General features: G+C 41.0%; 1 protein-coding gene across 1 annotated transcript in view; it reads right to left on the reverse strand.

Moving 5' to 3' along the window:
• Nucleotides 1–2041: 2041 nt before the first annotated feature.
• Nucleotides 2042–27310, reverse strand: part of LOC134803426 (insulin-degrading enzyme) — a 67614-nt gene continuing 42345 nt past the window's right edge. The window contains exons 22-26 of the mRNA XM_063776244.1: nucleotides 26672–26806; nucleotides 15680–15808; nucleotides 11337–11417; nucleotides 5144–5263; nucleotides 2042–2993 (exon numbers count right to left, since the gene is read on the reverse strand). Coding sequence (XP_063632314.1) covers nucleotides 2886–2993; nucleotides 5144–5263; nucleotides 11337–11417; nucleotides 15680–15808; nucleotides 26672–26806 — 573 coding nt within the window. The 3' untranslated portion in view covers nucleotides 2042–2885. The remainder of the gene's footprint in view (nucleotides 2994–5143; nucleotides 5264–11336; nucleotides 11418–15679; nucleotides 15809–26671; nucleotides 26807–27310) is intronic.

Below are 27310 nucleotides of genomic sequence, written 5' to 3' on the forward strand. Positions count from 1 at the left end.
TTGTAAGAAGGTAACATGATTTTAGTATAAATAAAACAATGCTGATTAAACATTTTTTTTATTTTATCCTTAAAAGTAAGCTTGAATAAAAATGTACAGCTCATAAAAACAAAACAAACGGCCACAAACAATATGACGAGAAAATACAATAAAAACAAATGTCTTTTATTTATGGTTCAACAACTTTTCGGGCGTTAGTATTGGGTAAATTTTACTGAGGCTTTAATCACACAACTTTTAAGAAGCAGAAGGAACATGCCTGTAAGGCTCCGGCAAGAAAATTAGGCTTTAAAGCCCATTGTATTTTATGTCTACAGAAAAGACGGATAAAAACGCATACTAAAAAAGTTTTTGACCCTCATGCATTCGGTAACTTGAGCCAGGTGACACATCTTTCGTAGCCCACTGATATTTCAGATGGGTCTCTATTGTTTCCCATAAAGTTTTAAGTCATAATGTATTGTTTGTCCGCAATATAGTTAGTCATAATTTGTTTTTTCTCAGAAACGCGTAACTTTTCAGGATTGCCATATAACGAACCTAACCTATATATAGGATAACATTACGAAAATCCTGAAAAATTAACGGTTTCAGAATTATGATTAATGATAATCTGACAATCATTACATTATGACTTTCAATAATTATGTCAAACAAAGGCATCCACTTTCAAATATCGCCTAGCAATAAACATTAGAAATGAATTCATTCATATATTATATGACAATTTTACACAGATCTACCGGCTATCTGCCACATTAAGCTCAATAAGGCGTGTGTTGTGAAAATCTACCCTCAAATGGCTCCTTAAGCCAGTTGAGGGTAGATGTAAACATTACATGATCAAATAATGTAGGTTAAAGTCAGGTCGTTCAGTGACAGATCCAGGCGGTTTTGTATTTGGTCGGTTAACCAATAAATGTTATAACTACCCGAAAATGTACAAATTGTTTACCTTTATTTAAACGTAAAGATATAGACTACAGACGACGATATATACATATAATATATAAATACTTATATACATATAAAAAATTTATAACTCAGGATCAAACATTTGTGCAAATAAATGCCCTTACCAGGATTCCAACCCGGGGGGGGGGGGGGGCTATATTAATGCGCATAACGTAATACTTCTAATTCAAATTGGAATATACATATCTATTATCGGGCTGTTAGAAAAAAAACTAACATCGAAGTCTAAGGCGGGAGCTTCGCTTTGCTTCGCTCTTCGCTCTTTGCTTTCGGCACTGAATGTGGTAGGTTAGCCTTCTGAAGCTAACCTACCACATTCAGTGCCGAAAACCCGACTATCTGGTATTTTATGATTTCGTTTCCAGGCTGGACGACCCGATAGTCGGGATCGTGGTACTACTGCTTTATATGACGAAATTGTTGTGGCCTGGCGCGGACGTCTTGTTTGGCTGGGTGGCAATGAATGTGTTAACCGAGTTTCCTCTGTTTGCCCTGATCCATCTAATTAGCTCGCTTTATAAAATTATGCTAATTCATTTTGTGACTGTTAATAATGTTATGCATATTTCAATGGGGAGTCATTATTATGCGCAATAAGTGTTATCAAAGAGAATTTAGACTAGAGGAATATGGTCAAAGTAAATTATGTAGTCAGTATATTTACTGCCATCTTTCGACACAAATGATTAACACATTTAGAACGCCATTTGACTTTGATCCTTATTTTTCACTGATGTGTTATATTTGTAATGTGAGGTGGGACGTAAAGACAAACACTATCTCTGGAGTATAGGTTTATTCTGATATATGATACTTATGCTAGGGTATATATTATGGTACATGTGAGAGTGTGCATGTCATATATGGTGCACACTCCAGTAAAATGACAAAAAGTATCGCCATCTAGTCGAGGATAGGCCAAAGGCAGGGTGCCATCCTATCGAGCGATGGCGCCATACTTTTGGCCTACTCATGGCCTACTACATAATTCACTTTGACAATATTACTCTATTTCAAATTCTCTTTGGTGTTATGCTTTTTCGTTTTGGATTTCACGGGCCTTGCGTGGGGATATAGATCCAACATGTAGAGGCCCTTTGGAGAGCATTGCTTTTTTATTATTATGCCTGTTTAATGTTATGAACAATTATGTTATGCCAATTCATATTATGACAATTAATGTTAGGCGTATTAAGGGGCACCCCAACCCGGGATCTGCTTCGTAGGAGACCGTTGAATACGTGAAGATAAAAACGACATTTTAGAATATATTTGTGCAAATTCATTACTCTATAAACACATGTAGGTTTGAAATTCATTTGAAATAAGGGCCTATTTTAGATTTAAGCTAGTTATTAATTTCGTTTAGTAGTACCACTGTATATATATTGTATGTAAATAAATGTTTTTGAAATAAAGTAATAAATATAAGGGGACATCTTACACAGATCAACCTAGCCCCAAACTAAGCAAAGCTTGTACTATGGGTCCTAGGCGAGGATATACATACTTATATAGATAAATACATACTTATCATAGGAAACACCCATGACTCAGGAACAAATAAATGTCCTTACCGGGATTCGAACCCAGGACCATCGGCTTCACAGGCAGGGTCACTACCCACTAGGCCAGACCCGGCCATGAACTATCGGGGGCTGCATAGGAGCCGTCAGATTTTTGGCGAGAGGCGTAAATATGAAGTTTATGCTTCCGATGTAGCCCACAAGATGGCAGAACCTACTATGCACAAGGAAACGTACCGACGAGAACGGTAGATGGTAGCACTTGCTTTGGCAATGCACATGTTTATGTTTCCGATTCAGGCCACAAGATGGCAGAACCTTCAACGCGCACGGTCCCTATAGCACGCGCTGGCACTGAAAGGGTTAACTGGTCTATGTTGGAGGTTACAGCTTGCATTGGGCCCCTTTTCGCGGTATGTTGGTGAAGGGCACGGGGTGCGCGTAGAGGCGTCTCCTCGATTTGAACTCCACGAGATCCGAGATGACGGTGGGCTGAAACAAGGTATTTAATGTCATTAACGGGTTTAAAGCAATTAAATTTAATTATTAATTATGTGTACAAAACGCAGGAGTTTAAAGTGTTATAAACTTATAAAGGTATTATTTGCCATTAGGCCATTAGTAATAAAACGCTGGTGGCCTAGCGGTAAAAGCGTGCGACTTTCAATCCGGAGGTCGCGGGTTCAAACCCCGGCTCGTATCGTACGTACCAATGAGTTTTTCGGAACTTATGTACGTAATGTCAATTGATATTTACCAGTCGCTTTTTGGTGAAGGAAAACGTCGTGAGGAAACCGGACTAATCCCAATAAGACCTAGTTTCCCCTCTGGGTTGGAAGGTCATATGGCAGTCGGTTTCGTAAAAACTAGTGCCTACGCCAATTCCTGGGATTAGTTGCCAAGCGGACCCCAGGCTCCCATGAGCCGTGGCAAAATGCCGGGATACCGCGAGGAAGAAGAAGTAATAAAATTGAAAATGCATTTCAAAACATCAAAAAATATGGTGTGTTCGGGTAATTCTGGATGTCGGGCAAGTCTGAAAACCACCAATTCTTCCCCTTCCCTTACTTTTAACCTTTTGACCGCCACGGTTGTGGTCGTCATCGGAACGACGCTACAGCCGTCAGCTTCGCCAATGCAATAGGGACTTACGCGGGACTCCGTAAAGTTCAATTTCGCTTAAATAATAACGATCGCCTGGCGTCCGCGGCACGGCATATTCCTACGACATCTGGCGTTCAAAAGGTCAACCCCCATATTCATAAAACTTTACGGGCCTGATATAAATTATGTTTTATCCCTTTCTTACAAATACATAAGTCAAAATAACAGATAAAGACAAACGGTTAGGTTTGTAAATAGCGCGTTTATGAATAAGGAGGTAAGTTTTTACCGATACATACCTATACTGATTTTAGTGGGTGAATAAGAATATACGCTCGATTCCCTCTCTCTTTCTCTCTTCTCTTTTTAACTCCTTCTGCCTTATAATATTAGTTGTCAATTGTTTTAGCAGTACATTTTTCGTCAGTAGCGGACACTTGTGACACGATAGATTTCGACTACGAAATAACTCGCGTTTTGGTAAGAAAATTGATGTATGGAGTTACCACTTTTTCTGTACTTAAGTTTACTGGGATTTTTATTCATTTAAAGTTAATTACAAATATTACAATATATATGTATTTACAATATTTACATAGATACTTAATGAATTTTCGACGAACCCTAATGTCACCTGGGGCATAGTCCCAGGACACTGGCGCATTTCCTCGCTGTATGGTTAAGCTGAGCCTTTAAGCCCTGCTCGTAGGTCGCCATCAGACACCCCAAAAAGTTTTCGGGAGATATCCTTTATTAAGGTAAAAAAAAAAAAGAAAAAAGGGGTAAAGGTAAGATAAAATATGTTGTTTGTTACAAATTTGCGGTGTAAAAGGTATATTTTATTAATAAAAAATTTAATTGAATTGAATTTAAGGTTTTGGTGTCTGACGACCAAGGTCCAAAAGTCTCGACCGCCATATACCTGTACTTACCTATAGTTCTCTATGACATAACATACCTTGGCCTCAGTTTTCTCCTCGTCTCTCTTCTCGCCGCTGGCGCCGGCGCCGTCCTCCGCCGCCGAGACGATGTACACCGACAACTTGTTGGTCCACCGACGAATTCTGTTTCTATACCTAACATACAGAGTGAGACAGACATACCTTGGCCTCAGTTTTCTCCTCGTCTCTCTTCTCGCCGCTGGCGCCGGCGCCGCCCTCTGCCGTCGACACGATGTACACCGACAACTTGTCGGTCCACCGACGAATTCTGTTTCTATACCTAACATACAGAGTGAGACAGACATACCTTGGCCTCAGTTTTCTCCTCGTCTCTCTTCTCGCCGCTGGCGCCGGCGCCGCTCTCTGCCGTCGACACGATGTACACCGACAACTTGTCGGTCCACCGACGAATTTTGTTTCTATACCTAACATACAGAATGAGACAGACATACCTTGGCCTCAGTTTTCTCCTCGTCTCTCTTCTCGCCGCTGGCGCCGGCGCCTCCCTCTGCCGTCGACACGATGTACACCGACAACTTGTTGGTCCACCGATGAATTCTGTTTCTATACCTAACATACAGAGTGAGACAGACATACCTTGGCCTCAGTTTTCTCCTCGTCTCTCTTCTCGCCGCTGGCGCCGGCGCCGCCCTCTGCCGTCGACACGATGTACACCGACAACTTTTGTCGGTCCTCCGACGAATCGCTTATATGTTTCTACAACAAATATTTTATTATATACAAGCTCGAAGGTAAACTTATCCCCCAAAATTCCAGAAGTAAGCTAAAGCAGCAGTTGATAAGCGGATAGCATGTTCAAAATGTGCCCAAAGGGTAAAAACGGGACCCTATTACTAAGACTCCGCTGTCCGTCTGTCCGTCCGTCTGTCTGTCACTTGGCTGTATCGCATGAACCGTGATAGACAGTTGAAATTTTCACAGATGATGTATTTCTGTTGCTGCCATAACAACAAATACTAAAAACAGAATAAAATATATATTTGATGATGATGATAAGCCTTGTTATTCTGAACTTCTCTTTTGTGTGAGTGCTAGACATGTTCTTGTTTGTTATAATATGTCACGAAGCTCAGTTTGCCTCTTGGCATAGGCCTCCTCTAACATTTTCAAAAAAATATATATTTAAGTGGAGCATAAAATCACGACGGCATATAAGTCACGTTTGTTATATGGGAAACAAACATGATTTATATGCCGTTTTATTGCGTAATGGTACGGAACCCTTCGAGCGCGAGTCCGACTCGCACTTGGCCAGTTTTATTTAGTCGTAACAACTCGCTCGCTTAGCTACTTCTGTTGCTGACGGTAGCATAAAGTGTCAACATTATGGTACAGTACAGTCAGCAGAAATGGCTTAGCGGGCGAGGTGTTTAAAATTATCTTGACGCGACTTTATTGTTAAGAGAATAAGAGCGTGTCAAGGTAATTTTGAACACCTCGCCCGCTTAGCAACTTTTCAAAGTAAATTTTGTAGCCACGGTAAATTTACTGCCATCTTTCGACACATGATTAAAACTTTTAGAACGCCATTTGACTTTGATCTTTGTTCTTTCACTGATATGTGTTAAATTTGTTAAATGTGTAAAGGTGTCGCCATCTACACGAGTATAGGCCAAAGGCGCCATCGCTCGAAAAGATGGCGCCATACCTCAGTGAGAGAACAAGGATCTAAGTCAAAAGGCGTTCTAAGTTTTAATCATGAAAAAAAAAATGAAAAATCGTTTATTGGTCACAATCATTGTGTTTCAAATTGAGAAAGGGTTGGGACCTCCTAGTAAGTATATCAATACTTGTGTCAGGAGACCCCGCTCTTCCAGCAGCAAGTTAAGGGTATACAAACCAATACAATAATCGTTAATTATGTAGGTACAGAAAGTAATACATTAAAATATATAATTAGACTAAATTAACTAAGTAACTAAGTTGTTAAGTTAACAATTCAATGTTATGTAATAATCTTAGAGTACTTATATATAGGGGAAATAATTATTTTAGTATATAGCATGAAAGTTTTGTTTTAACATTAGGAAAATAATAGGCTATGCTATATGTTATGTGTTATATTAAATTACCTATATGTGACGTTCCACGGGAAAAGGTACCTTATGAGGGTTTCTAGTTTCGGAGATATTAAATGTTTTGTAAAGAGGTGAAAAAATGCTCATTTTTTTTTTATTGTGTGATCTGAAACCTTAATGCGTAACGTTTGTTTACCTGTTTTTATTTTTGTTATAAGTTAGTTATAAGCCTAGTAATGTCGTCTCAGAGTTTAGTAGAAAAGGTACCTTATGGAAAAAAGATTGAAAATTCCCAAAAAAACTAGTCAATACGGGAAAAGAAGTTTGGTAGAGAACTGTATTAGCATTCTGCAAAACTAATTTGATAATTTCAGTTCTGGTTGGGGCGCCTCGCAAATATTATAACCGTACATAGACCAACATCACAAATCCAAGTAGACTGCTATTATACCAAAGTTACTCTCGTCAAGTCTTTCTTAACTAGAATAATCTTCATTTGGTTTGGTCGCATGCAGTAAATCAGCCATTGGTTTGCTGAAAAATGCCAATACCCGACGCATTACCTTATGGAATATCTGAGGTCATTGAACCTCAATGCCGCTTATCTTCAATAGCAACCGAAATATATTATTGATAAGAAATAGACGATTTATACCATCTTAACCCCAAAATATTATTAGTTTATCCTAACTGTTCCATCATCATCATGCCTCATCATGTAACTTGACCACAAGGTACCTTTTCATTACATACAAATTATTGGTCTTTTTTAAGATTATTATGACGAAGAACTAATTAAATTGGGGGCAGTTTAATGTAAATTAATATTTTCTATTCATAAAAGATAAACTATAATATGATTGATATTTTGTAGTGATGTATTATTAGATTTATTTCCATAAGGTACCTTTTCGTAAATGTATGGAGCAAATACTGTTATTGTTATGTAAGTTTAAAGTGGCATAAGGGGTTAAATATAGTATTTAGTTGGGGTTTTAGGATTTATTTCATTTGAATGACAGAATTTCTTTCATATGTGCTCAGAAAAATTGATTGTGTGTCACATTAAAAGTAAAAATATTCAATTTTGTGATTTTATATGAAAAAGTCAGAAAATACATTTTCACCTCTAAATCGGTATTGTTTTTTGCTTAAACTGTCTGTCAGTGTCGTTTTCTAATAGATAAAATTTAAATCTTGAGAGCTCATTGCAATCAATCGTGAAAATGAAATAAAACTTTATTTTCAAGAGATTGGTTAGTATACACATAAATCAGTCGATATCAAAAGTTTCTATTTGCATTACAGAACAAGTCGCAATATTTTTTTAATCTCAGATATGTAAGGCATTATTATTTGTAGTCAACTATGTAACTTACTTCAGGAACATAGTTTTTTAGGCGGCTAAACTTAAAACTTCTCTATCGTAAAGTTGCTCATTTCACAACATTATTTTCAAAAAATCATATCTCTGTAACTACGCAACCTAGAAGGTTGATCTTTTGTGTTATCGATAGCTTATTTATTGTAGATTACTGGGGTATGCATAACTCCATACCCGCCATAAGGTACCTTTGACCGTGGGACGTCACATATTAATAATGTGTGTGTGTGTGGGTGTGGGTATTTGGTGATTGTTCGTCTGTTTATTACGCGCGCGCGCGTGTGTGTGTGTGTGTGTGTGTGTGTGTGTGTGTGTGTGTGTGTGTGTGTGTGTGTGTGTGTGTGTGTGTGTGTGTGTGTGTGTGTGTGTGTGTGTGTGTGTGTGTGTGTGTGTGTGTGTGTGTGTGTGTGTGTGTGTGTGTGTGTGCGTGTGTGTGTGCGTGTGTGTGTGAGAACGTATGTTAATGATAGGGGGCTGTCCATAAATTACGTCATCGATTTTTGACGATTTTTGACCCCCCCCCCCCTGTAATCATCCAAAAATCATGCTTCAAATGACCCCATTTCCTCCTACTTCATGCTACCGTCATCCGATGTCCAGACCCCCCCCCCCCCCCTAATTTGAAATGACGTAATTTATGAATAGCCCCTAGGTATAAGTTATATTGATTAATTATCAAAAAAAATATATATATGACGAATTAAATTTATATCTATTACCGAGTATTAGAATGTAATAATAGCTCTGTTTGCTCATAGTTTAAATTATTTAACCAATCCCGGACTACTTTTTTACATTTATATGCCTGGAGTGGATAGATGGATAGTGTGGCATCAACTAAATTATATAAGTGGGCTGCTTGTGAAACATATTGCCGCTTCGCGAACACAGATTTTAACTTGGGAATGGGGGCAGCTTTAGGTTTTCTCCTACGAGTGGTATTTGGTTCTTCATATTTGAGAGATTTGTGTAATCTTAATATAGTATTTAAAATATTCAGTTTACGCATTGAGAGAAGATTAGATATTTGGTACAGCTCAGTTGTAGGGAATCTGTAAGGTTTCGAGAGTTTTAACAGGAACCTTTGGCCTCGTTCGACATCAAAAAACTTGGTTTTGCTTGATCCTCCCCAGATGGTAATGCAGTATGTCATAATGGATTCGGCCAAAGCAGTATATATTTGTTTTAATAAATTAAGAGACGCGATTTGTTTTAATTTCTTAAATAACCAGGTTAACATTCTTATTCTGCAATTTACATATTCGATATGCCCATACCAGGAGAGACGCTGATCGAGAATAACGCCAAGGTATCTAATGGATTCAACCTTGTCAATGCTATTACACTGACAAAGCTGAGTGTTTGTTAGGTTACATCCGTGAATTTTTAGTGATGGTGGTTGCGAGTTGTTGTATTTAGTGAAGCACATGTATTTTGTTTTGGACTCGTTTAGTGTAAGTAGGTTGGATCTTAGCCAAGCAGATATTTTATGTAGTCCTTTTTCTGTATTTGCATACACTTTGTCCCAAGTGACTTCACTAAAAACAACAACAGTATCATCTGCATATGAAATTATGCTACCTCCGTCAATTTCAAGATATGTTAGGTCATTGATGTATACTAAAAATAAGGTGGGACCAAGGACACTTCCTTGAGGTACTCCAAAAGAAATAGACTTCTCATCACTAATATAAGGACCAATTCTAACTTTCTGGGTTCGACTATGGAGATAGCTATTCAATAGGTCGAGTGGTTTTCCCCTGATTCCCATAATCTCAAGTTTGTGAACGAGAGTGGGGAGAGAGACGGTGTCAAATGCCTTTTTTAGATCAAGGAATATAGCTAAGCATTTACGGTTTTGGTCAACAGTTTCAGTTATTATCGACGTTAGTGCCATAACCGCATCCTCCGTGGATTTACCTTGTCGAAATCCAAATTGATTGTCAGATAAAATTTTGAATTTGTTAAAATAATTAGAAAGTCGCGTGTTTATTAATTTTTCGATTATTTTTGAAATAGCTGGAAGTATAGATATAGGCCGGAAGTTATTGACATCATCCCTCTCTCCACTCTTGTGCACAGGAATAACAATAGCTTGCTTAAGTAGTCGTGGGAATACTCCTTCAGCAAAGCTAAGGTTTGCAAGTCTACATATAATCGGGACTATAATGTTCCTAGCGAGCTTTAAGAAGCGGGTAGGAATATCGTCCCATCCAGAGGCACTATTGGATTTTAAATTCATAAGTATACTATCTACCTCGGACTCATCAGTATCAAGCCAAACGAAAGATGAAGGATTAAAGTAGTTTGTTAAGTTAGGGGTATCGTTCTGAGCTGGGTGGGTTAAAATATCTTCCGCGAGGTTTTTACCCATGTTAGCAAATAATTCATTTAAGTTGTTAACAGCATCCAGAGGGGTTAGGTTAGAATTTAAGAGCGCGGAAGTCTGATTATCTGTTGATTTATAGTAAGTTATGTTCTTAATTGTCTTCCAAAGTGCTTTTGCGTTGCCCTCTGCCTTTAGTCAGTAATTCTCTCTCATATTTATTTTTTAGTTTTTTTAACAAATTTGTACAATAATTTCGCTTGTATGTGATCCTCAGGACTTCGTTATCAGGATTATGGCGTAGTTTTAGTTGCATCCTATTTCTATTCTTGATACATCTAAGTTTACCTGGTGTAATCCAAGGTTTGATAGAGCGTAGTTTTTTAGGAATGCGTTTTACCTCTTTGCTTTCCATTAGGGATGCTTTAATTTTTTTAATAAGTTGTTCAGTAATAAATTCAGGGTCATTGCTTGTAACTTGTAAGTAATGATTCGAAATTATTATGACGCAGGTGAAGTAATGCTTTTTCGTAATCTATTTTTTCCACTGTTTTTGGGCAACTGACTCTCGTACTACTTGTCAAAAGAGCTAAGAATATCACATGGTGGTCTGTTACCGAGGTGTTTAGGACTGCTATACGAGCGGTTAGTTTACTAATGTCTAGTTTCAGCATGTAATGGTCTAGACAGCTACTTAGTCGAGTTGGTAGAATATGTCCAGGGAGAAACCCAAAAGAGGAAAGCATATTAAGGTAGCTATTTCTATTTCTATTACCAACTCCGAAATCACAAACATTTTTTGGCCGTTTCATACATTTTGGTCGAGTGGATGTCGCCGTTTTCTATGGGAAGGCCAGATTTTTTTTTTGGGATTTCGGGGTTAGTCCCATAGAAAAAGTTGTTCAGTATGACCTACCTAATCACTTCGCACAATATGACTAACGGTCCAACAATGACCCTGTAGTATGGATAGTATGGATAAAAGAAACCCATAAATAAATTGATTTAGTTTTAGTCCCCTTAATCAATAATAATGTTTACCTTATAGAACTGTATGAGCTCCTCCTTAGTAACTGTGTTGAGAATGTCCACCTCCACCCGCGGCCGGTCAAAGTTGTATACCTAAAACATTTGTCACGTGTATATAAGTTTTAAGCTTGCGATATTATAATGTGGTTGTTACAATTTGAATTTGAAGTAGGGAATGCAATAACCGGCAAAACTTCATAACCGGTTTCGGTTATGCCCGAAAAATAACCGAATATCGGTTATAATCGGTTACGTAACCGTAAAAAAATTCGACTAAAAATTATAAATTTACAATGAAGTAATTTGAAAAGGCTGCTATTTAACTGATCACCAGATTTAGTAAAATTTAATACCAAAAAAATCTATTTTACCACCCTAAAATCACGAATGATCACCAAAATTATAACACCATTTTAATGTGAAATGATTACCAATTTTATTGCATTTTACTATCCTTTTAAAGGAAATGACACCAAACTAATCATTATTAACCCAAAAATAGTCAATGATTACCAAATTTCAAACCCCATTTTAATGTGAAATGATAACCAAATTTTTACATCTTGCTATCCTATTAAAGAAAATGACACCAAAATAATCATTGTAAACCCAAAAATAGTAAATGACCACCAAAATTAGAACTCCATTTTAATGTAAAATGATAACCAAATTTTTAAATCTTGCTATCCTATTAAAGCAAATGGCTCCAAAATAATCATTGTAAACGCAAAAATAGTAAATGATCACAAAAATTGTAACCACATTTTAATTAAAAATGTGCAAACATTTAATATATCGTTATCCTATTAAATTAATTAATCCACTTCGTCATCTTTTTCTAGTAGCATTTTATTTCTGTAACAGTCGCAGTTCTAACCTAACCTAACCCACTTTTCTAGTAGCATTTAGTTTCTGTAAGGGTCGCAGTTCAAACCTAACCTAACCCACTTTTCTAGTAGCATTTCTTTTCTGCAAGGGTCGCAGTTCAAACCTAACCTAACCCACTTTTCTAGTAGCATTTCGTTTCTGTATGGGTCGCAGTTCAAACCTAACCTAACCCACTTTTCTAGTAGTATTTCTTTTCTGTAAGGGTCGCAGTTCAAACCTAACCTAACCCACTTTTCTAGTAGCGTTTCGTATCTGTATGGGTAGCAGTTGAAACTTAACCTAACCTACTTTTCTAGTACCATTTCGTTTCTGTAAGGTTCGCAGTGCTAACCTAAGCTAACCCACTTAACTGATAGCAGTTTAACTTACTTTTCTAGTAGCATAACGAAATGCTACTAGAAAAGTAGATTAGGTTAGGTAGGTATGCGGTGCGGGCTACGGGGGGCTGAGCGGGAGGGGCTAGTAATTTTGGCATCAGTTTACTTTATTTGGTAATATGTATACATTTTTTGGTAATCATAGTGGTTTATTTAGGTGAAAATATCGCATTAATTTGGTCTTCAAGATTTGGTGATCATTAATGATTTTTGGTGATCATTCAATATATTTGGTATTTGAATACAATTTGAAGTGCAGTCGTAATTAAAGTGGTGGCACTTTTGTATTTTTAGGCCTTATTTTTTTGGTGTTCAGTAATTTTTTTTGGTAAGCATGATTTTTTTATTTAGGGTACCAAAGTATTTTTTGGTGGTCATTATATTTGTAGCCATTTGAAAATTACCATAATAAAGGTACAGTAGTGGGGAATGTGAGTATATGTCTTCGTTATTTGATAAAACACACAAAATTCATTAAAAGAAAATATGACCTTGGACGTGATACAATATTCAATAAAAATATTTCATAAATAAGGGAAGAAATTTTGATATATTTTCATTATTAAAGTACACGAATGACAAAAATTATAGTCACAGGCGTCACAGGCAAAAAAGGCAGGATTTTGTAGTCATTAGATGATAAAATAATAGAATATAAGTCATAAATAAATAACCGTAACTGGTTATTCGAGTTTCCAATAATCGGTTATGAAATTTTGTCAAAATAATCGGTTATAACCGATTATTTCGGTTACGGTTATAACCGATTTGCATTCCCTACTTAGTAGACATCCACTTGGGCCGCTCGAGCCGCTGCGCCGCGAGCGCCGAGCGGTGCTTCACGTACTGTTCCGTCCCGCTCTGACACGCTACACCCGTCCCGCTCTTACCTGTGCACTGATCTCGGTCCATATCTGCGAGGCCTTGGTAGACATCCGCTTGGGCCGCTCGAGCCGCGAGCGCCGAGCGGTGCTTCACGTACTGTTCCGACCCGCTCTGACACGCTACACCCGTCCCGCTCTTACCTGTGCACTGATCTCGGTCCATATCTGCAAGGCCTTGGTAGACATCCGCTTGGGCCGCTCGAGCCGCGAGCGCCGAGCGGTGCTTCACGTACTGTTCCGTCCCGCTCTGACACGCTACACCCGTCCCGCTCTTACCTGTGCACTGATCTCGGTCCATATCTGCAAGGCCTTGGTAGACATCCACTTGGGCCGCTCGAGCCGCGAGCGCCGAGCGGTGCTTCACGTACTGTTCCGTCCCGCTCTGACACGCTACACCCGTCCCGCTCTTACCTGTGCACTGATCTCGGTCCATATCTGCGAGGCCTTGGTAGACATCCGCTTGGGCCGCTCGAGCCGCGAGCGCCGAGCGGTGCTTCAACTACTGTTCCGTCCCGCTCTGACACGCTACACCCGTCCCGCTCTTACCTGTGCACTGATCTCGGTCCATATCTGCGAGGCCTTGGTAGACATCCGCTTGGGCCGTTCGAGGCGCTGCGCCGCGAGCGCCGAGCGGTGCTTCACATACTGTTCCGACCCGCTCTGACACGCTACACCCGTCTCGTTCTTACCTGTGCGCTGATCTCGCTCCATATCTGCGAGGCCTTAGTAGACATCCGCTTGGGCCGCTCGAGGCGCTGCGCCGCGAGCGCCGAGCGGTGGTTCACGCACTGTTCCGTCCCGCTCTGACACGCTACACCCGTCCCGTTCTTACCTGTGCACTGATCTCGGTCCATATCTGCAAGGCCTTGGTAGACATCCGCTTGGGCCGCTCGAGCCGCGAGCGCCGAGCGGTGCTTCACGTACTGTTCCGTCCCGCTCTGACACGCTACACCCGTCCCGCTCTTACCTGTGCACTAATCTCGGTCCATATCTGCAAGGCCTTGGTAGACATCCGCTTGGGCCGCTCGAGCCGCGAGCGCCGAGCGGTGCTTCACGTACTGTTCCGTCCCGCTCTGACACGCTACACCCGTCCCACTCTTACCTGTGCACTGATCTCGGTCCATATCTGCAAGGCCTTGGTAGACATCCGCTTGGGCCGCTCGAGCCGCGAGCGCCGAGCGGTGCTTCACGTACTGTTCCGACCCGCTCTGACACGCTACACCCGTCCCGCTCTTACCTGTGCACTGATCTCGGTTCATATCTGCAAGGCCTTGGTAGACATCCGCTTGGGCCGCTCGAGCCGCGAGCGCCGAGCGGTACTTCACGTACTGTTCCGTCCCGCTCTGACACGCTACACCCGTCCCGCTCTTACCTGTGCACTGATCTCGGTCCATATCTGCAAGGCCTTGGTAGACATCCACTTGGGCCGCTCGAGCCGCGAGCGCCGAGCGGTGCTTCACGTACTGTTCCGTCCCGCTCTGACACGCTACACCCGTCCCGCTCTTACCTGTGCACTGATCTCGGTCCATATCTGCGAGGCCTTGGTAGACATCCGCTTGGGCCGCTCGAGCCGCGAGCGCCGAGCGGTGCTTCACGTACTGTTCCGTCCCGCTCTGACACGCTACACCCGTCCCGCTCTTACCTGTGCACTGATCTCGGTCCATATCTGCGAGGCCTTGGTAGACATCCGCTTGGGCCGTTCGAGGCGCTGCGCCGCGAGCGCCGAGCGGTGCTTCACATACTGTTCCGACCCGCTCTGACACGCTACACCCGTCTCGTTCTTACCTGTGCGCTGATCTCGCTCCATATCTGCGAGGCCTTAGTAGACATCCGCTTGGGCCGCTCGAGGCGCTGCGCCGCGAGTGCCGAGCGGTGGTTCACGCACTGTTCCGTCCCGCTCTGACACGCTACACCCGTCCCGTTCTTACCTGTGCACTGATCTCGGTCCATATCTGCAAGGCCTTGGTAGACATCCGCTTGGGCCGCTCGAGCCGCGAGCGCCGAGCGGTGCTTCACGTACTGTTCCGTCCCGCTCTGACACGCTACACCCGTCCCGCTCTTACCTGTGCACTGATCTCGGTCCATATCTGCGAGGCCTTGGTAGACATCCGCTTGGGCCGTTCGAGGCGCTGCGCCGCGAGCGCCGAGCGGTGCTTCACGTACTGTTCCGACCCGCTCTGACACGCTACACCCGTCCCGTTCTTACCTGTGCGCTGATCTCGCTCCATATCTGCGAGGCCTTAGTAGACATCCGCTTGGGCCGCTCGAGGCGCTGCGCCGCGAGCGCCGAGCGGTGCTTCACGAATTCTTCCTCTGACATGGCTTCTAAGTAATCCTGGGAAAGAGGCCTTAAATGTAATACGTCTACACTGTTTTCTTATACTCTGTATCTGTATTTAAATAAAAGTAAACAAATAATTTGTAAATTTTCGGGTAGTTATAACATTTATTAGTTAACCAATCAAATACATAACCACCTAGATCTGTCACTGAACGACCTGACTTTAACCTACATTATTTGATCACGTAATGTTTTCATCTACCCTCAACTGGCTTAAGGAGCCATTTGAGCTTATACATACTACGCCTTAAACAATTTATTGACAAGTTTTTACTATGACATTGATGCATCAAGGCGGTTTGTTTACAGGTGGCCTACCGCGAAACTCGAAATTTCGTTATTTGCCTCTCTATCGATCGAATAGGCAAGAGTGATAAAGATGCAGAAACTGAACTTTCGATTGTCATGTTTCACGGTAGGCCATGTGATTAAGTTACTGACGCCCTCTACGCAGAGTTTTGCGTAATATTCCCTATTATTACCATAGTTTCATACCGAACGCGTCAAACGTGTTAAGTCCTTTACCACCACTTGCACCAACCCGCTAACCCGGGGTTAAGCAGTTAAACCGTTAACAAAGTGTCAAATTGTACTGGTAACTATGGTAACACCAGGTTTAACCGGTTAACCCCGGGTTAGTGAGATGGTGCAAGTGGCCCTTACATGGACTACTGTGCGTAGGCCAAGTGGGAGAGGGGAGGTTCACAAGAAGCGTTTCAGGCAGTCAAAGCAGTATCAATATTGACTGTGGCCTAGGCCAATTTAAATTAGAATATCTCGGAGATCCGAGCTTTGCTCGGAAAACATATAATCACTCCAAAATGCGTTTTTCCAGAGATAAGACTTTTAAGAATTCAAACTCAAACGTATTAATAGTAACCGATTTTATTAAATTAAATATGGCTTAGTACATTCAAGTTCTTCAACTCTTCACAATACAAGTGCACTCGTCAAGCGCTGTCACCATAATGCCCGCCTTTTGCGATCAAGCAAACCGGACCGGAAACGAGTCGGATTGGCGCCTCATAATACCCTTCTGTGATTGGCTGGTTAGAAGCGGGCTGTCAAAACTGACATTAGTGTTGCTAGACATAATAATTGTGACCAGAAGGTCGCTAAATATTAAATTATCATTTAAAAAAATACCAATATTCAATCAATTAAAAATCATAACACTCGGCCATCCGACTTGTACACCGTCCCGGTGTACTCATTACACATTCTAAATTAGACAATCTTATTGAGATTCTATTACAAATAACATAACACTGTAAGGACTTTTCATATAACTGCAATCTAAAACTAACTTAATTTAAGCTCTAATTGAACAAAACCAGATTCCAACTTTAATTAGTTGATTTATACATTACACACTGTCAATACCGCTTTTATGAGTAAGACAATATTCAATTATTTATTTCAGCGGTCGGCAACCTTTTAGCAGCCAAGGGCCACATAGCAGTTAACGAAGTGGACGCGGGCCGCACTTTGTATATATTCATGACTTTATCAGACATTGTCATTTGTCAATATTAGCCAGGGAGGCTCCCGGGCCGCAAATGAGAGGTTCGCGGGCCGCATGCGGCCCGCGGGCCGCATGCGGCCCGCGGGCCACTCGTTGCCGACCGCTGATTTATTTGCATAAAAAAACACATTGAAATGCATGCAAATACAATTCTTAAAAACACAGAGATCACAACAATACAGAGATCGGAAATAATAATACACACATACCTAGGTCAAACAAAAAAAAACATTAAGTCAAGTATCAGGTACAATGGTCAAATACAACTTCTACAACGTTAATATAAACATCAAAAAATAATACAAACTATGTAAAAACAATAATAAATAATGAGTCAAATGAATGTCAAAAAAACAGCATAGAAGAGATGTCAGGTACATTGGTCAAAAAGCTTATCATAATATTCACTTATATAAAAAGGACGGCTCAGAATATATTCCTTAACTGTTTTGTCAAAAGTTTTTAAACATTCTATACTTTTAATTTCGTCGGTCTACTTCTTCTACCTTCGTCTACTTTAAATCAGGGATGTTACGGAGCTCCGGTTCCGTTTCCGTTAAGGCGGAACTTCCGTTTGGTATTACACACCCGTTTCTGTTCCGGTTCCGTTATGTTTGAAACGGAAGTTATAACGGATGTCAATGCTTCGCGCGGCGGCGGCGTACATCAAAAACAAACAGGTTCATACCAGTCATTCGCTCATCGCCCCGCTTGCCACGTGCTACGCTAATTTGTCGTTTGTTTGTATACTTTATTTATTCGTGTTATTAAAATTAAAATCGTGTGTGTGTTGTTGTGTACTGACTACTGACTGTGTGTAGTGTGTGTGGTGAATGTTAGTGTGTAAAAAAACGCACAATGAAGCCGAAATCAAGTTCGATTTGGAACTATTTTGATGAAGTTAGTGGGGACACGACTAAGTGTAAACTTTTTCTGAAGGTTTATTAGAGAAAGGGGAAAACGACTACATCGTTAAAAAGTCAGGCTCCGATTCCGGTTCCGGTTCCGTTTTCGGTTCCGTTTCCGTTTTCGGTTCCGTTAAACTAAATTGAAAACATCTGTTTCCGTTTTCGGTTCCGATAAAACCTCATCCGTTACATCCCTGCTTTAAATATACTCTTATGGCAGTATTATTTAAGCTTTAATCGAAATTGACATAATGTACTTCATTTAAGAGTAACATATTTCTATTTCGCAGTTCATAATGATCACCTACTGTCCAACTATGTTTACCACTACATTTTTGCAAATAAATATCTTTATCTTTTATCTTTATCTTTGATGGTCGCACCCTGTTCCGCGTACAAGTGTTTGTTGGTGAACACATAAACACATATTCTGTATAGGTACATAGAAGTTACAGTCAACATTTTATTCTTTATAAATATACTACGGTGTGAGTCAGGTATAGTACGACATTAAGCTTAAGCAGAAGGGAATTTATATTACTTCCGTTTCCCCAATCCTCAATGCAAAACTCAATGGAAACGTCACCAAAAAATACAGTCCATTTGCTCATTGGCTTTACGCCACAACTGATAAGCTGTAGTACCTTATAGACGGTTACTCCTGGTGGTGGGACTGCCTCAACTGGTGAAGCTGGATGCCCTTCTGGCATCTCAGTATGTTGTTCAAGTACCGGCGTGGCGGCATCGGCTGGGGTGACATCCTCGGCAGATGCCGATGGAACAGTCCTGCGGGTCTTCTTCCTTGATCCTTGGCACGAAGACAGCATCTCTAGTCTCCACTTCTTCCGTGTAGCTTGTGTGTGCTCGCGTCGTGGACCGTCTGATGTCTCATCTTCGGTATCGGATGCCATAACCTCAGAATAAAATTTAAAATAAGTTACAGTTCAATATCCAGCTTTCAAAAGTCATGCTTATAGGTACCCGATTTCCGTTTCAAACTAAAGCTTCGATTCCCAAATCAAACCCCCTTATTGAGTCTACCATCGAATCTACCATCGAATCGACCATCGAGTCTACCATCGACTCTACCGTCGAGTCTACCATCGAGTCTAAACTCGGAAGTTCTTCTGGCACCTCAGTATGTTGTTCAAGTACCGGCGGGGCGGCATCGGCTGGGGCGACATCCTCGACAGTCCAATCTGCCGATGGAACAGTCCTGCGGGTCTTCTTCGTTGATCCTTGGCACGAAGACAGCATCTCTAGTCTCCGCTTTCTCCGTGTAGCTTGTGTGTGCTCGCGTCGTGGACCGTCTGATGTCTCATCTTCGGTATCGGATGCCATAACCTCAGAATAAAATTTAAAATAAGTTACAGTTCAATATCCAGCTTTCAAAACTCATGCTTATAGGTACCCGATTTCCGTTTTAAACTAAAGACTCAATTCCCAAATCAAACCCCCTTATTGAGTCTACCATCGAGTCGACCATCCAGTCTACCATCGAGTCTACCATCGACTCTACCGTCGAGTCTAAACTCGGAAGTCCAAGTCGAACAATTTCAACTGGAACTACCCACGTACCCTGCAACACACGTGGTCGCGTCTTAGCTGACTATCCAAAAATGTTCAAGACACATAGCTTACTAGCAGCGACCCGCGCATGGTCACATGCTAACTACCTATTTTTTGTAACAACAACACACATGGTCGCGTACTAGCTAATTATTCCGAGATATACTATAGGCACACATGGCCTTCCAGCAGCAACACACATGGTCGCGTACTAGCTAATTATTCCGAGATATACTATAGGCACACATGGCCTTCCAGCAGCAACACACATGGTCGCGTACTAGCTAATTATTCCGAGATATACTATAGGCACACATGGCCTTCCAGCAGCAACACACATGGTCGCGTACTAGCTAATTATTCCGAGATATACTATAGGCACACATGGCCTTCCAGCAGCAACACACATGGTCGCGTACTAGCTAATTATTCCGAGATATACTATAGGCACACATGGCCTTCCAGCAGCAACACACATGGTCGCGTACTAGCTAATTATTCCGAGATATACTATAGGCACACATGGCCTTCCAGCAGCAACACACATGGTCGTGTACTAGCTAATTATTCCGAGATATACTATAGGCACACATGGCCTTCCAGCAGCAACACATGGTCGCGTACTAGCTAATTATTCCGAGATATACTATAGGCACACATGGCCTTCCAGCAGCAACACACATGGTCGCGTACTAGCTAATTATTCCGAGATATACTATAGGCACACATGGCCTTCCAGCAGCAACACACATGGTCGCGTACTAGCTAATTATTCCGAGATATACTATAGGCACACATGGCCTTCCAGCAGCAACACACATGGTCGCGTACTAGCTAATTATTCCGAGATATACTATAGGCACACATGGCCTTCCAGCAGCAACACACATGGTCGCGTACTAGCTAATTATTCCGAGATATACTATAGGCACACATGGCCTTCCAGCAGCAACACACATGGTCGCGTACTAGCTAATTATTCCGAGATATACTATAGGCACACATGGCCTTCCAGCAGCAACACACATGGTCGCGTACTAGCCAACTATTTCTTGTTTTACTACAGTAACTATAGTTCGTTTTTTTTAGCATTAGAAATAAGGTAAACAATCTTGATGTGTCTTTTAATTGAAAAACACATTTTATAAATAAGTTACGGCAAATATGTAACAATTATGAATCTAATACGATCATTTATATTCTTCTGCTTTCATAAGTAATAGTTACTGATTTTTAAAAAGCGTTTTTCAATTAAAAGACATGTCAAGATCGCTTACCTTCTTGCAAGTTCTTTCTAATGCTAAAAAAAACGAACTATACAGGCACACATGGCCCATGAGCAGCAACACATATGGTCGCGTACTAGCTAACTATTCCTTGTTTTAGTACAGGCACACTTGGCCCTCTAACAGCAACGCACATGGTCGCGTACTAGCTATTTCATGTTTCACTACAGGTACACATGGCCCTCTAGAAGCAAAACACATAGTCACTTACTATCAATATTATTATTATTTGGAGCCTTACGTGTCCGACTGCTGGGCAAAGGTCTCCCCCTAATTTCTACACTGATCTCTTTCCAATGCTGTGTCTGGCCACTCCTTCAAAAAGGAGTCTAGTTCATCCCGCCATCGCCGGCGGCGGCGGCGGGGTCTGCCAACTCCCCGATTTAAGTTTTCGGGCTTCCACTCTGTAGCGATTTTGCCCCACAACTCATTCGGGATTCGGCAGACGCGACCAGCCCAGACCCATTTTAGCTTGGCCGCCTTCCGAGCTACATCGACGATTTGGGGTTTGGAGCGCAACGTGGTGTTTCGGACTCGATCCACCAATTTGACACCTAATATGCTACGGTCCATAGCTCGTTGGCAAACCCCGAGTTTGGACTTCTGAGCTTTAGTCGAAGACCAAGTCTGTGCACCATAGGTTAGAACTGGGAGTATGCACATGTCCATGAGCTTCCGTTTTAGTGACATCGGAAGATTACCTTTCATCAGGTGTTTCATGAACCAATAGCTCCTCCAGGCGTTTTCAATCCGTCTTTCGACCTCTTTTTCCTGACGCGCCTGGAAGGAGACTAATTGGCCCAAATAAATGTCTCTCACGGACATCTACAGGGTGTCCCATAAGTGACACGTCACAGTGACACTGGAGGTGGCCCGGGCCAAGAGGACACAAACCAACTTAACATGACCCCAGTAAAAGTGGCACGGTTTTCGAGTTATTGCCAAATTATGATTTTTCATGAATTTTGACCGTTTTTAACATTGTTAGTGCCAGTGTGCACTCGGAAAGGTCTCGAAGTTTTTTTTACATGTACGGCATCATGAATAGTTAATTAAGATAAAAGAATAGGTATTTTATCGATAAACAATGTAAAATGCAAAAAAGTACTGGTGTAATCTTGAATTAAATTCACAGCGAAACATTAATTTCGACTTTGACCACCTGTCGTGAAAAAAAATTACTAGTAAAGTAATGAGCAAATAGCGTCAAGCTATTGAGCATGTTATGCAGATTCATAAATGGTATGACACATGTACCTTCCTGCAATAACATAGGAATGATTATCATCTTTCGAAAGCCTCATAAAAATAAGTTAAAACTTGCAATCCGTTGCTACTTAGTAAAAATAACGACTTATGTTAAGATATCTAACTCTGGATACAGAAATAAAAAAACGCCTATTCAGTATTTGCCGAATGCCTAAAAGAAAGAGATGGAAAATGGTTATCTCTCCTTTTAAGGATATCATTGAGTTGATAAAGGTTCAAAGAAAATGAAATACTGCAGGTTGAAATTTAATCAATTTATTAAAATTATTTTATTTTACAATAGGAGCTCGAATTGTTTTTCCCCGGCTCGTATGCACGCTTGGCACCGTCTTGTAAAAATTCAAGTAAATTTTCTTAAATAAATTTCGGATATGTTTCGTGCTGCCTCGAACATGCCCGCCGTAGTTCCTCCTGGGACGCTATTGGCTTGGAGTAAAATTTATCTTTTAAGTATACCCAATAAAAAAATCTAATGGGTTTAGGTTCGGCGAATGTTAGGCCATGCCACTGGTTCCAGTCGGCCGATCCATCTTCTTGGAGCTGGAACCACAGCAAGATGGCTGCCCAGAACACTACGCTCGCGATGTCCGCGACCACCTAACACAGAAATTCCCAGATGGATCAGCCGATTGGAACCAGTGGCATGGCCGCCGCGTTCCCCGGACCTAAGCCTATTTTTTTTTTCTTAATGATGCTTAAAATGCTTAAAAGATAAAGTTTACTCCAAGCCAATAAGGTCCCAAGAGGAACTACGGCGGCGTATGTTCGAGGCAGCACGAGTCATATCCGAAATTAATTTAAGAAAATTAACTTGAAGTTTTACAAGACGGTGCCAAGCGTACATACGAGCCCGGGAAAACAATTGGAGCTCCTATTGTAAAATAAAATGATTTTAATAAATTGATTAAACTTCAACCTGCAGTATTTTATTTTCTTTGAACCTTTATCAACTCAATGATATCCTTAAAAAGGGAGATAACCATTTTCCATCTCTTTCTTTTAGGCATTCGGCAAATACTGAATTAGGCGTTTTTTTATTTCTGTATCTAGAGTTCGATATCTTAACATAAGTTGTTATTTTTACTAAGTAGCAACGGATTGCAGATTTCCTAGTTTTAACTTATTTTTTATGAGGCTTTCGAAAAATGATAATAATTCTTATTTTATTGCAGGAAGGTACATGTGTCATACAATTTTTGAATCTGCATAACATGCTCAATAGCTTGACGTTATTTGCTCATTACTTTACTAGTAATTTTTTTCACAACAGGTGGTCAAAGTCGAAATTAATGTTTCGCTGTGAATTTAATTCAAGATTAAACCAGTACTTTTTTGCATTTTACATTGTTTATCGATAAAATACCCATTCTGTTATCTTAACTAACTATTCATGATGCCGTACACATAACAAAAACTAGCTTCGAGACCTTTCCGAGTGCACACTGGCACTAACAATGTTGAAAACGGTCAAAATTCATGAAAACCTTAATTTGGCAATAACTCGAAAACCGTGCCAGTTTTACTGGGGTCATGTTAAGTTGGTTTGGGTCCTCTTGGCATGGTCTACCTCCAGTGTCACTGTGGCGTGTCACTTATGGGACACCCTGTATATACTCGTATCTATGCCAATGATCAACTTAAGAAACATACTAACAGCACTACACACATGGTTACTGATTATGGTTAGCTACTCTAATCAGCAAAACCACTTAACTTCAAAAGACACACGTGGCCTCTCTTAACTGCATTGCACTCATGTTCACATGCTACCTACTCATTATATCGTCTTGTTTAAGAATTTTAGTACGGTTCACTTTCACAATCATCAATCTTAAGCGAAAAAAAAGGTACTATAAACTGTTTATTTAACGAAAATAATACAAACTTAATACTTAGGTACCTTATAAAATAAAATAACTAAAATTAAACCTAACAAAAAATAAAAATCCCTAAAACCTACCTTCTAAGCCTAGGCCCCTCGGTAAGGTGCCCATCGCGCAGGCAGCATTCCCGCGCTGTATAGCGATGGCAATCCTTTGCGCGAGAAAGCTGCCTGCGCAAGAGTCCCCTGTTGCCTCCCTAAAAAAACTAAATGTCTCAATTTCAAAGTAACGTACCATGCTTACTTGTTGTTCGTCCCCTCTTCTGAGATTTTAAGAATTCAAACTCAAACGTATTAATAGTAACCGAATTCATTAAATTAAATATGGCTTAGTACGTCATCATCATCATCATCTCAGCCAAAAGACGTATAGGCCTCCCCCTTGGACCTCCATTCGTACCGGTTGGAAGCGACCCGCATCCAGCGTCCTCCGGCGGCCTTAACAAGGTCGTCTGTGCATCTTGTAGGTGGACGTCCTACGCTGCGCTTGCTAGTCCGTGGTCTTCACTCGAGCACTTTTCGGCCCCATCGGCCATCTTCTCTGCGTGCAATGTGGCCTGCCCATTGCCACTTCAGCTTGCTAATCCGGTAGGCTATGTCGGTGACTTTAGTTCGTCTACGGATCTCCTCATTTCTGATTCGATCACGCAGAGATGGCTTAGTACATTCAAGTATTACTCTTCACAATACAAGTGCACTCGTCAAGCGCTGTTACCATAATGCCCGCCGTTTGCGATCATCATGGCGCCCAAAAACCGGACCAGAAACGAGTGACAATCCCGACGTGGTCGATGTACTCACCATTTCTGGAACTCATAGACTAGGAATCCTCTAGACCGATATAGAGCAATTATTTCATGCAACCGATGATGCTAAAAATGCGGGGGTGCGCGGGACGAGGTAAGCGAAGTCCCGTGCCGTGATTGGTCCGTTCAAAGACACAGACGTCACACAAAGACACTTTCGACTCGAACATGGAGTAAAAATTACCGTATGCGTGGCAGAGGGGGTAGCGCGACTATGCTAAGCCTGGAGGATGTTTTGTCTGTGCTGGAACTGTACGGCGCGCCTTCAACCGCCTATGCCCACTGCCAGTAGAAGACAACTTATAACGCCTAGTGTATGTGTGCCATGCATTAGACACATACTCACACAGCGACAGGAACAGCCCGCGCCCCACTCTTCAACTAAACAGCGACGCATACGTACATATAGTACCTACTTATAGTTGGTCAAACCAAATTTGTCAGTAAATAAGAACAAAAAAACTATACTCATCCTTTTCTTTTGGATGCTAGTACTAGTGTAAAACAAAGATAGTATGATTCTCTCTATCTATGTTTGAAATGAGACAGTCCTTTGACAAACTTTATCTACTATGTAGTTCTTTTTTATCATTAAAACTTAAAATTTGGAAACTCCTGCGTTATTTCTCCACCTAAGTCCACCGCCCGTAACTAGAAGTGGCTTCTGCTTCTTCATTTGGTCCTTCGAACCGGATTGGCGCCTCATTATACTCTTCTGTGATTGGCTGGTTAGAAGCGGGCTGTCAAAACTGACATTAGCGTTGCTAGCCATAATAATTGTGATCAGAAGGTCGCTAAATATTACATTATCAATTAAAAATCATACCAATATGGGTCGAATCATGCTGTCCCTTTTTAATATATGACACTATCACTTTCGGCTATTTAGGGTTGTCATAATTCAAGCCATTATCTTATCTGTGGTCGTGCACGCAAAGGGACGTTAAGTTATGTGCTAACCCTAATAATTGCTCGGAGCAATGCTGAGCCAAACGGTGTTGAATTTACCCGAAGTCAGGAGTGTCTCCCCACTGTTAATATTTAACAACTTAACACATATCAGTGAAAGAATAATGATCGAAGTCAAATGGCGTTCTAACAGTTTTAATCTTCTGTCGTAAGATGGCAGTAAATGTACTGTAGCTACATAATTTACTTTGGCAATCCGTCTCTATACACTCTATTCTCTTTGCTATAAGATTTTACTTACTATTTTGCTAGGTATGATTATCTTGTATTCTTTAGACGGTATGATTACCTTGTGTTGTGGCCTAGCGGTAAGAGCATGCGACTTGCAATCCGGAGGTCGCGGGTTCAAACCCCGGCTCGTACCAATGAGTTTTTCGGAACTTATGTACGAAATATCATTTGATATTTACCAGTTTCTTTTCGGTGAAGGAAAACATCGTGAGGAAACCGGACTAATCCCAATAAAGGCCTCGTTTCCAATCTGGGTGGAAGGTCAGATGACAGTTGCTTTCGTAAAAACTAGTGCCTACGTCAAATCATGGGATTCGTTGCCAAGCGGACCCCAGGCTCCCATGAGCCTTGGCAAAATGCCGGGATAACGCGAGGAAGAAGCTAGAAGGTTTCACTTAGACGGTATGATTACCTTGTGTTCCTTAAGGAAGGATTCTATCCTCTGCTCCAAATATGCGGGGTGTCGGTCGCTCTGGACTATAACTCGGAGCCCCTGGACCCCGTTGGAGCGCCGCACGCCGCTGAACACAATGTAGCCGAGTTGCTCCTGTGAGGAAAACAATAGGGTATTATACTGTATTTAAAATAAATTATTTTACACCATGCATGAAATAAAGCACCAGATAATTATTAGAAAAACAGAGATAGGAGTTATTTTTAAACACAAGTTCTATTTCATAAATCGGATATAAATATAAAAAGTAGGTGAATTGACCGTGACGTCACGATGTAACGTTTCATATACCGGGTGTGGCCTGTAACATGAGCAAAAAATTAAACTGTAGGCTGTACTCCTCATACTGACCAACATTTGTTCAGCGACTTTTAAAAATAACTTCTGGTTTGATTTTTAATACACTTTAAAGTTTATTCTAAGACGCAATGTATTGCGAATTTTGTTATGTTTAAGGCGTAACAAGCAACGTCAGTCACAATGATATGGCGTGGCGATGGCGTCCATTGAAGATAATATTTATTTTGTATGAAAAATAGGAAGTCTAAATATATCATAATTTTTAAAAGATGTTGAACAAAAGTGTCACCGTTTATG

This window comes from Cydia splendana, chromosome 26, assembly GCF_910591565.1.
Source record: "Cydia splendana chromosome 26, ilCydSple1.2, whole genome shotgun sequence".
In the NCBI taxonomy this organism is placed as follows: Eukaryota; Metazoa; Arthropoda; class Insecta; order Lepidoptera; family Tortricidae; genus Cydia; species Cydia splendana.